The following is a 12,440-nucleotide window of genomic DNA, read 5'->3' on the forward strand; positions in this document are numbered from 1 at the left end:
TTACATTGTCTTTTGGGTTGAATTCAAAATTACAAGGCTACGGAATTAAACATTGATCGGCGTAAATGTGAGAATGGGTGCTGGGCCCATGGCGCACCTTTCATTTCGTTTCGTTCTCTTTTTGTACCTTCTCATTTACTCAGCTTTTAAGATTGTATCTGTTTTATCTGCATGACAATTCTGAAATCGTCATTTATCTTTTAAGAAAATCATTATCACCGCCTGGGTACTAAACTATAATTGCAAATGGATAACGTTTCTATGAATGCAATTAAAATAACCATAATGCTATTTAAAAAGGTGATTTAATCCGAAGTTTTTCACAATCAGTGTTCAAGAAAAGCATTTTCATCCTATTCTCCTAGAGTGAAAAGGAATTGTAATGACGTTTTCATATCCGTCAAAGACACATGTTGAAATGGGCGTGATCCTTACATTCGTAAGCATTTGTTTTGGAACAGGTGAGATTTCCCTCCGCCATTCAGAACGGAAAAAGGAACAGAGTTTTCCATTTTATCGACATTCTTCTCAAGGAAAAGGTAAAACATTTGTTCACACGTATTTTATGCTTCATTTTGTGTTTGTTTACTATTAAATACTTTGTATACTGCTTTGCATTTTTAAAGCGCGTTTAAAAATGTTCTAACAAAAAATAATATTTACATCATAATTAAAAATCGTTTGATATCAATTATGCAAATGAATAAAGGCTTTGCAGAGAAAATTATTAAAAATCGCTTGTTTGAATATTCGAATAAAAATCTTGTTTGACGGAAAGATTAAAAAATTTTAAAGTTATAAAAAGTGAAGTAAGTAATAATAAAATGAATTTAAATATAATTTTGTAAAGAATAAAGAACGAAAAATTTTTAAAATCAATCAAACATTAATTGAAAACGTTTGCTTGCTGCGACTAGTATTTTTAGCTTCCTGTTTAAAACATAATGAGGAGTATTTTATCTTTTGATGTTTATAGTTTAATTATTTATATTTTATTTGTTCATTTTTTTAACATTAAGTTGAGTTTAAGGACCATATATTTATACTAAAAAATATTTTTATGAAAGAAATATTGTAATTTTAATAGAGAAGTGAACAAAAATTACAGAACCTAGCTTAACAAATTTCCAACATTCCCTTTTTTTGGTGGAGTACGCTACTATTTCTTTATACTCTAGGATAATGACCTTTTGAGTGTACAAGGTTCATATTAACACGTTACGAAATTAAACTACACAGAATAGTACGATATATAATTCTTTTAATTTCTTAACTTATAAATAGTGGAGCATTCATGCAACAGTTTTTTGTGTACTAACCTATCGTGGAGATTTTTTAATACCGCCGTTGAACAGCCGATCCAATTTTGGGTTTACGACTACTAATGTTCAACTCTGTAGCCTTGTAATTTTGAACCCAATCCAGAAGACAAGGAAACTCCTGTATCAAGTATAGGGAGAAATTTGCCTTACATGGAGAGGAAAATCTCCCACGGTTAGCTTGACGGCAAGGGAACTCTCACCCATGATTCGTCTACCACTGAGGATGCTTTACGTCAGCACTGTAGTTGGCGCGAGCCTGGTGCGGGATTCGTATCAACCAGCCAAAAATGTTTTTGGCACATACATTAATATTTAATAATTTTTCATTCGTTATGTCAGATAAATTCAATGAAAATTCGCGGAAAGCGAAACCACATTGGTAGTATTTAAGTTATCTGATGTCACGTGTTTATTTTGTTTTTAGTAATACTTTTAAAGTGCAGTTCCATGAAAGTAAATTATTTAAAATTAACGGTTGCTCAAATGAAAAAAAAATTTAGTCATGTATTCAAAGGTAAAATGAAAAGTAAAGTAGTACTAATTTGCTTAGGAGAAACGTAAAAAATAGCCATACTAATATTAACACCAATAATTCTTAGTATAGCTATTTATTGAAATGACAAATAGCTGTATTAAGATTTTATTCTTGGCATTTCCAGCAAAATTAAATTCCTAGTGCACTTAAGTATCCAAATAGTGTCTCGGTGCTGCCATCTAGTGTGGCAGAAACTAGACGTCCAAATTAACATGACCAACGGTATCTCACCCATTGTGGTGGTCCTGAAAGAGTGAATACCACCTCTGGAGAACGCATTAGGTCTGCTCATCGGGAAAGACTGATTGTGCAGCTCATTGAAAAAAAAAAGAAGATTTTATTGCTATTTATTGAAATAAAAGAAATATGCTATGCACTAAAAGGCAAAAGTAATGGAGTAATGGTACTTAACCGTTTAGAGGAACGGTAAAAAATTGCCATAATTTTATTGATGACAATGTTAATGTTGATAATATGTTTTAATTGAAATAAAAAATAGCCATTCTACTAAAAAGCAAAGTTAATGGAGAAAAGATTTTGAGAATATTATTATTCACCATAATATTATTGATACCAAAGCTTAATATTGGTAATATGTATTAATTGAAATAAAAAAGTTAGCTACTTGCCGAAAAGCAAAGTTAATGGGAAATTCGTTTAGAATAACCGTTGAAAATCGCGCAGTGTTATGGAGCAAGGACATAGCGGCTGCTTTGTCAATATTGATCATCATGCTATTGGAGTTGCACAGATTCTAGAGAAGACTCAAAGCTTGAATGAGCTTCCGAATAAATGATTAGATCAGGGATGGGGAAACTACGGCCCGCTTGCCAACTGTGGCCCACCGACAGGTTTTATCCGGCCCGCGGATAGAATTTCAATTTGCCGATCAGTGGCAAATATAAACAATATACATCCATTTTCTTGTCAACTATTTAAAATTATTTCTGTTTTTACTTTTTTAACAAAGTACTGATGACCTTTTTACTTTCTCTATTTTTGTTCTACAAAACATAAATTGATGGAAATAGTTAGCATAGACAGCTTCAATTGGTAAAATGTTGAAAGCAGAAATTCTTCATAGAATAGCCTTAGATTGGCTCTAACTAGCGTTTGTCTTTCTCGAGGAATCTAATATAGGTAAATTGTATACTTCACATTTGGCAGACAGCGCATTTTCAGATCCAACGAGTGGACAATCTAACAATCATCTGAAGCAGTTGTATCTAAATATGCCAAAGTTTTACAAATCATTACCAAAAGCTAGTTTCCAAAATTTAATATTTCATGCCCAGAAAATCAGCGCTATGTTTGCTTAATCTTATATATGTGAACAAGTCAACTATGAACCTTAGAAATTCAACTATGAACCTTTCTCAACTATGAACCTTAGAAAAAATCGTTTCAGAAGTAGACTAACAGAAAAGCATTTAGCCTTGTTCCTTAATATAAGCACATCTCACTTCGAACCTTAATATAAGGAACTTTTAAAAATGAAATCGAAATTTCATTCATCTCACTAAATATTTAAATTAAAACTTGTATATCGCTTTTTTTTTAAAAATTTTGAAAGCTTTATTTGGCCCACCAAACATCTTTTTTTTTCGATTTTTGGCCCTCGACTAAAAAAGTTTCCCCATCCCTGGACTAGATCGTCTGCATGTAGAAACCATACCCCCAAAATAGATAAAAAATTCTTTATTTAAATATTTGTGATGTAAATAGTTTAATAAAGAATAAATCACCCAAGGAAAATATATAAACTTTCCCCTATAGCCACGCTCCTTTGAAGAAACAATGTAGGATTCATTTGTATTTAAATGAATTATCGTAGTGAAAACTATATTTATTTTTAAAATGAAAAGAATTTGGAGTGGACTTTTTTCATGCTTAAAAGGAAAAGAATTGACAAAAAAAAATCCTTTTGGAAATCTGGAAATTAATTTAAGGAAAAAAAAAAAGACGAAAAGCGGGGGATAATAGCATAACATAACAAAACATAAAATGTAATTTTCTTACATTAAACAAAAATAAGATAAAATAAATAAAATTACAACAATGTGAAAATACGATTATAAATAGAGTCACATATCGATTACTTCGATATTAACAGGAAACACCTTCAGTATATTATCGAAATCTTATCTCACATTGTTTAAGCTTCATTCATATTCGAGTACGATTTTAAAAATTATGCAAAAAGAAAAATCTCTCTTTTTGTTCGTTTTTTGCATAAAATACATGTTTTTTGCTTAAAATGCATAAAAATTTTTTTTCATATTGTTAATTTTATTTTGTACTTCTAAAGCGATTTAAACAATGATAAAACGAAAAAATAAAATGCCAATTAACGAAAAGTAATTACTAAACAAGTATGAAAGGCAATTTTTAATATTATTAGTTGACTTTCGAAATACTGCTTTTCAAAACAAATTAAAATGAAAAATATTTTATTAAGTATGAAGAGATTTAATGTGTTATGCAAAATTTCATAACATTTATGCAAAATTTCACGAAAATAGGGTTAATGTCTTTGACATTATCGCTAAATGCGACATTTTCAAATATCATAATTTAAGGGAATAAATTTTTTTGGAAAAAATATAAGAAGATGACGAAACATTTTTTTAGATAAACAGACTTACCGTGACATGACAATATATAGGTAAATAATAGGTATTTTAAAATTTCGTAACTCTGGTTTATTTTAGATAAAAACAAATTTCCAATGATTTTAGCGAGATAAAACTGAATTCTTTCGTCATTAGTAAAGTCTGATGATTTAATCAAAATTGGCTTCAAATTTTATTCGAGTATCTTAACTACATTTTTTGCCGAAAAGTGAAACAAATGCTCTGTTCCCTATCTGTGGTTTCCCTGTAGCACATAAAAAAATTAAAAGGGTTAAACGTAACATCGGAGTATGAAGATTTAAGCCGAGAATTTCAGCATTACCTTATGATTAACGGCATGACTCGAACGCTAAGTACATGACTTTTTTGTTTCGTAAAAAGTAGCAACTTATGATTCTGAATTTAGCTGAAATTTATTAACCTTTAAAAATTAAATCTCTCCATGATCTCAAAGACCATTCTCTGGTTCGGCGACAAAAAGTTTTGAGTGATAATTTGAGACAGAATGACGTCGCGCGCTTATTATTATTTATGCATTTACTGTATGTTACGCCAGTAAAATTTTATTTATGACTGAAAATTTATTGTTATCTGATCAGGAAAATTGTTTTTTTGTGTGTCCAAAATAATTTAGGGGCTTGGCATAAAAACGGGATATAAATAACGTAAAAATACGTTAATCAAGAATAAACAAGGATACCGATATTTTGTTATTTATGTTGTTTTGCTCTATTCCTACTTAGCCCAAAGTATGCTTTATCCTCATTTTGAAGAACAAAGTATGCCAAGATTCACAAGCTGTTGGGTTTTTTTTAACTCTTTGGCTACTAACGGGACTCATTTGTCCCAAAAAATGTTTAAAAATTACTAATGGACATATTTATCCCACCATTAAGTACGGCCGGGACATATATGTCCCAGCCTCTAAATTGATAACCGCTTGTCAGAAAAGTCCCAAATACTAAATTTGCCTTATTTGTGACCTATTTTGTCCTTTTGAATAATAAACGGGACAAAAAAAAAATCATTTTTTATATTTCGTAGTCAAAGGGTTAAATTGAAAATGTCTCGGCTTTTTAAAATGGCACTTGGTAACTTCTTCAACTAAGCTCTTTAATTTTCCCCTCTAATGTTGTACTCAGAATTTTGGAGTATAGAGATAAAAAACATGTATTGAAAATTGCTTTTTTTTCGAATGTCACTTTGTTTCATTTGACGGTCACATTTTGAGACACAGTTTTGCTGTTTCGATTTTCGTTAACGCACATTTTGAACTGGGTCCAGAATAAAAAAATTTACCGAGGATTTATAAAAATTATTAAATGAAAAAAATAATTGTTTTGCAAAATCTCATTTATTTTCTTTGCCTTTTAGAATGCCTCATTTAAAGAAGACGTTAAAACTCGTTAATTAAATATTATTTTTTAATACGTGGTGAACGTATGCCTGAATTTGTCTTGTCATACAAGGTCATTGATTAAGTAAACCCGAACAAATAATAATAATAAAAAAAAGCTGCATAAATTGAGTTCATTCCTTTTCGCAGCTGTATCAAAACGTGATTTCCACGGATGGGCTATTTTTTCATCAGTTATACATTTTATATTGTTACAGTACACAGAATCAAGTTTCTTGAGCCCACGGTTATATTTATTTATATTAAAAGATGAAAGTTTCAATATGAATTGAAAAAAATAATTTAAATGTTTAAAATAGGTAAAAAAAAAAATTCTAAAATACAGGAAGACCTGTAACGATAGCCTTTAATATAAATATTTTTAAAACCTATTCAATCATGAAGTTTAAAAAAAGCATACATTAATTACGTTTAATCCCGTAAGACTCGTAACGATAGCCTATAATATAAATATGTTTAAAACCTATTCAATCATGAAGTTTAAAAAAAGCATACATTAATTACGCTTAATCCCGTAAGACTTGTAACGATAGCCTTTAACATAAATATTTTTAAAACCTATTCAATTATGAAGTTTAAAAAAAGCATACATTAATTACGTTTAATCCCGTGCATAATTTCTTTCAAATCTGAAAACAGCCGTCCAAAACAACGCTTTGTGACGCTAATATTTAATTGCCATCTATTATGATGCCGGTTCTATGCAAACCTAGCCAAATTCATTTTTATAGGGCAGTAGAAAAGTTTGTTTGTCTTCGGAATTTTTACATTGTTTTTTCATTTTATGTATGTGGAAATAAATTTAGAAGTGGTTCAAATCGAAATATTTTCGTATTTTTAAATGTGGTATGTTTGCATTTTGTCTACTTCTTTATAATCCAGAACTATATGTGAAAATAAATTTGGAAATCACCAAAATGATTGACGAAAAGGGTCGATGGCCGATTTTCATATCTGCTCTCCTATTTGGCTTTTTTTTTAAATAAATAAATAATTAAAAAAATTATTCTTAATTTTTCTAATTCAAGTGACAAATTTGAAAAGAAATAAAAGTTTGCATTAATAATTGCGACCAGCTGCAGCCAAGAAAAAAATCTCCAAGACAGAGAAGAAGTTATTAAAGAACTCTGGATTGTAAATTCGCCGCCGGGATAATGCTTAAGCACCGGAGTCACTTATTAATAGTTAAATGTGATAAAACAAAGTCGTTTTCAAACACGTATCAGCAGTCACTATTATAAATAATATGAGCAAAGGGGGGATTGGATTAAAATAATTTAAAACCAATTTATTTGATTAAAATATTAGTTTACAGTCAGTTCTTAGTGAAAAACAATTGCATATCTCTCTCATTAAAAAAATAGATAAATAAGTAAATAAATGTTGTTGTTGTTGTTGATACATATCCCTCTGGAGAAGGAAAGCCTAGACCAGGTCCAGAAGGCCCCGTTGCATCAGTTCCCCATATATCTGCAGATAGTCCCGATCAACCAGCAGCTGCTTAAAAGAAACGCCAAGGCAAAAAAGAAGGTGATCAGGACTAGCATGTTGTGAGCAGGAACAAGGTTGGAAGGTCTTCTCCCCATTTTGAAACCTTAAATACTTAAGATGGCCACTACGAAATCTGACCATATTCAATTGGAAAGGCCACGGGCAGCAGCATGTGAATGATAGGCCAGGGCGGTTGCCAGCATACCACTGACGGGATGGAGTACTGGAAGAAAACGATTTTTCCCAGGGAGTGGATCTCAGTGGAAGTAAGACGTTTCAAACAGTTCATAGGAAGATCACAGCTATTCTAAAACCATCTGACTAAGGGTTGTTTGCAGCTTCTTTTTAGTCGAAGAGGGCAGGAGACAGTAAATAAATAAAATAGATATGTAAATTTGTTTTCGAAGATTTTAAATCAATACTTGCTCGAACTCTTACGATAAGTTTTAAATTTATCCATTATGGATTGCGATTGCTGTACTTTTCTGTAGAAAAGGAAGAGTATAGACGGTAGTCTTGATTTTTTAACTTAAAAGTGAGGACTATGCAATTTGTGGTGAAATTCGAAAATTGTGATTCGCTCTCAATCTTGCATTGTTTTTTAATTATGAGCCTGAGTGACGTATTGTTGAAGTATCCTGGTAAATAAAGAATAGAGTTTCACGCTGGCATTTCGCAGTACCGGTGTTCTATCTTCGATGGCGGCTTGAAGCATGTTCGGCTTCTGACTGGTCGGTGTATTTCAAGTCGTGGCATGCTTCAAGCTTGACTGGAAAAGTAAAAGGCTGAAGGTGTGCAATACTGATTACGTTCTCATCATCACGCTGTTGATCGGAAAATTGTGGAACCTCAGGTTAGTACTAATATGAAAACGACCAGGGTATTCGAAAGATCAAAAATTAAGTACATGATGTTCAATATTTTTCGCTCTAGAAACTTTGCAGTTGTTTTGGAGGATCTTGTAATATAATATTATGTATTTTAAATTCTAGATCGGCTATGATGCGGGACCGAGCTCATCTGCGTGGGAGTCTGGTGAACAAAGCAACAGATTTATTTAGCCTTTGTGATCCAGAGGGTAAAGGATATGCAACCAAAAGTGATCTACAAACGCTGAGATGTGAGCTCCCGCTGCCCCCAGAGCAGTTAGACATTGTATTTGACGCTTTAGATGCAAACAGTGATGGGAAACTCACGTTGCAAGAATTTACGGATGGTTTTGGTGAGTTTGGTCCATCTGAATTTAAAATGATTAACTCTAAATTTTTAAACTTTGTTCTATCACTATATAATGTTAGAGGCTTCATGCTTTATACAAGTATTTGTTTAAGTAATTACGTGAATTGTACCATGTGAGTTATAAGCTACCCAAAGCAGTTCCTATAATTATGCACTGCATTGTTTCCATGGAGACTATTAGAAACCGTAATTGCGAGACTGAGACGTTCTTTACGATGAAGAGTATTTGCGTCATTATTTTATTCGTGATCGCAACATTCGAATATGCCATCTGGGAAGAAGACCTGTTCTATGTCTTGATCCTTTCCCTCTCACCCACTTTTCAGTTGTATAGGAATGTACTACAATATTTTCCCGTTTCTTAATATTTTTTGCATTTAGTTGTCAAAAATAATCTTTAAAATTTCCAATACGCTTTCTTTTAGAACTATGTTCAATGTAGTTTTCAGTTCCATATAGTTTCCTAACTTAAGAGTTTTTAATCTATTTGAAAATCACGACAGAAACTAATTCACTTCCTTCTCCTATGACTCTTCACACGCTAAAAGTGAAAGTATTCGAAGTGTTGCCATAGGTAGAGAGTTCTGCTCTACGCCACCTGAAGCCCATTTCGATCGCTTATAAAAATTTTATAAGAAGAAAATCTATCTATAAGTTTTCTTCCTTAGTCGAATCAAGCCATTTTACAAATGCGCTACAATAATCTCGAAAAATATGATTAAATCTCTTACTGTCAATGGTATTCAAATCGAAATGTAACGAAGCTCTTCGAATAATGTGATCAAAAATAGAATAAATCCGGATGTGTGCATTATCGCGGCTGGATGTTCTATCATGATTCATCTGACCTTATTCGAGTGTCAGCAAACAAAACGTATTTATTCTCTTGAAAACGCTTTAATAACAGTAGCATTGAAATACTTTTGCACAATACATGTTACAGATAATATTTAGAGGGGTATTGGTTCCAAACAATTTGCCAGGTCTGGGTTTCCCGGTGAAAATGAAATCTTTAAACTGGCCGGTTCCTGTTGCCCGATATAAAATTGGATTTATTACCAGGCCCAGGTATTATAACATTTACATAAAGCAGTATAAAAATAATATAATTATCACATGTTTTATGAGTTATAGTTATAAGGAAATTTGTTGCACGCCCATATAAATGAAAACTCGTGTTTTTATTTTTAAATTTTTTCAAACTAAATTTAAGAAAAAATAACTTTTTAAAAAAGAAATTTTAAAAAGAAATTTGGGATGTCTGTTTAGGTGACGAATAATTAACGTAAAATATTGTCATGAAGAAGACACATACGCTAATTGTGGAGTTTATAATTAATTCATTTTTCACTTTGATTTACTTAAATTTCGATAGCATTTATTAATGTAGCTTCTGTTAAAGGTTGGATATTTTAAAACATTTTAATAAAATGACAATGTATTGAATGCAAAATGTCTAAATTATCAGGGTTTAATTTTTAATCATCCGAAAGGTAATATATATGTGCAATTAGATCTACCTTAGTACAAACCCTTAAACTTTTCGGTTCTCGGTAAGATATTTTATCTTATTCTAGAAATTGTGTTGCTACGCATTTTAGAAATTATAGAACACAAAAAGATCAAGCAGCAAGCAAATCAAGCAAAATATTTTGAAACAAAGTATATTTTGAAAACTGAAAAAAAAAAACCCAGAAGTTTTGAAATTCATTTATTATCGAAAAAGATCTTAAATGTCCTAATGGTCCTGAAAGTTCATGACAGAGTTGCAAGGTTGTATCAGATTAGTACAGGGTGTCCCAAAAGGTCGTTTACAAACTTAACATGCTGGTTTGTCATATCATGATGAACAAGATTTACATAGGAACTTGTGTCCGAAAATTAAAACTGAGACCGCTAGAGGGCGATAAGTGCAGGTTTGGATGAGGAGAAATAAATTATATCGATAGCGGTGTTAATATGATTTTTATTATAAAACATCATTACATCACAGCAAATGCTCAAAATTCCTTCCATTCGCCACAATGCACGTTTCACAGCGTCGGTGCATGGATTCACGAACCCGTTCAAATTGGCCAGGAGTGTCACGGACACGTGCTGCCGCTTCCGCGATCCTGGCGATAAGATCTATGTCTGATGTTACAGGTGTCTCGTACACTATGGACTTCATGTGTCCCCACAGGTAGAAATCCAGGGGAGTCAGGTCGAGGGATCGCGGCGGCCATGGGACTGGTCCGCCTCTACCGATCCAGCGATTAGGATAAATCCTATCGAGGTATTCTCGAACAGCGTAGCTAAAGTGGGCAGGTGCTCCATTATGCTGAAACCAGATGTTTCGGCGTGTAGCGGCTGGAACGTCCCCCATCAGATCCGGCAAAACTCTTTTTTAAAAAAAATACGATAGGTATTTCCGTCGTGGCGTTCAGGTAGAAGGTAAGGGCCAATCAACATGTCACAGATAATACCAGCCCAAACGTTTACGCTGAAACGTTGTTGATGTGCATGAGCACGTGTACATCTTGGGTTTTCATGCGCCCATACGTGCATGTTGTGCAGGTTCACGACACCATCCCGTGTAAAGCAGGATTCATCAGAAAACAAAATCCATGATGGAAAATCTAGCTGTGCGACCCGCTGTTGCAAATACCAGCGTGAGAATGCAATGCGTTTGGAATAATCGTCAGCGCACAATGCCTGTACTTTTTGGAAGTGGTAAGGGTGTTGCATGCCATCGTGCAGTATGCGCATTATGGTGGAACGAGCTACACCCAAGACACGTTCGCCTTCTTGGAGACTTCTTTGCGGGTTGATGGCATACTCCTGAAGCACGGTTTCCTCTACGACAGGTGTGCGTGTAGCACGTTCTCGACCGATGTGGCTACGTGCTACGAAAGCACCTGATTCACATAATCTGCGGTGCAATCGTCCAAACAAAACATGACTAGGCTGACGTCTGTTTGGGAAGCACTCAAGGTACGTCCGTGCCGTGGCTCGTCCATTTCCATCAGCGGCGCCGTATACGTAATGCATGTCGGCCATTTCTGCATTACTAAACTCATTCATCCTTCTCCTTCAACGTCCACGCCTGAAATGATTGTTTTTCCCATCGTGCAATTATCGCCCTCTAGCGGTCGCAGTTTTAATTTTCGGACATAAGTTCCTATGTAAATCTTGTTCATCATGATATGACAGACCAGCATGTTAAGTTTGTAAACGACCTTTTGGGACACCCTGTATATTTTGGAGGAATCACTTCAAAATCTGATTTATTTTAATGATTAAAACCACGCTGTTTGTAATTTCTATTATTTTAAATATCATCCTTTTATAGAAAAGTTTAATTTTTATTGAAATTTAAATGCCAAACAATATTTAGTTATTAAAAAATGAAATAAGTAATATAATTTACATTAAATCAATGTTATTTGTAAACAGAAGAATATTTATTAAAAAAAGCGAAAGGAAAAGAAATACTCTAATTTTAACTCCATGTATTAATTGGTATTTAAAAATACAGTAAATAAAATAAAATTAATTGATTGAAATATGATTAATATTGATTTCATAAATAAAGAAATTACTATTAAGCAATGTAAAAGAAGACAAACAGTCCACTGTACAAATCAAACGCCAAGCGTCTCGTTGTTAGACTGGAGCCCTGCCTCTAGGACATTACGCCGTTATCGAAGTGAAGACGTAAAAAAAAAGTAGGCTTAAGTGTTTAAATACGTTCGGGGTTGGCTGGTTAGTGAGCTTTATAATTTCAAAAAATGATAATTTTTAAGGTATACAACCAATATACC

General features: G+C 32.9%; 1 protein-coding gene across 1 annotated transcript in view; it reads left to right on the forward strand.

Annotated features, from left to right (window-relative positions):
• The first annotated feature begins 407 nt into the window (after positions 1-407).
• The window catches only part of LOC107449220 (EF-hand calcium-binding domain-containing protein 4B), a 49,904-nt gene continuing 37,871 nt past the window's right edge, over positions 408-12,440 (forward strand). Inside the window, exons 1-2 of the mRNA XM_087166233.1 lie at positions 408-539; positions 8,391-8,620. Coding sequence (XP_087022359.1) covers positions 8,398-8,620 — 223 coding nt within the window. The 5' untranslated portion in view covers positions 408-539; positions 8,391-8,397. The remainder of the gene's footprint in view (positions 540-8,390; positions 8,621-12,440) is intronic.

The sequence above is a fragment of the Parasteatoda tepidariorum genome, chromosome 1 (genome assembly GCF_982258835.1).
Source record: "Parasteatoda tepidariorum strain Cologne lab strain chromosome 1, Ptep-v5.0, whole genome shotgun sequence".
NCBI lineage: Eukaryota > Metazoa > Arthropoda > Arachnida > Araneae > Theridiidae > Parasteatoda > Parasteatoda tepidariorum.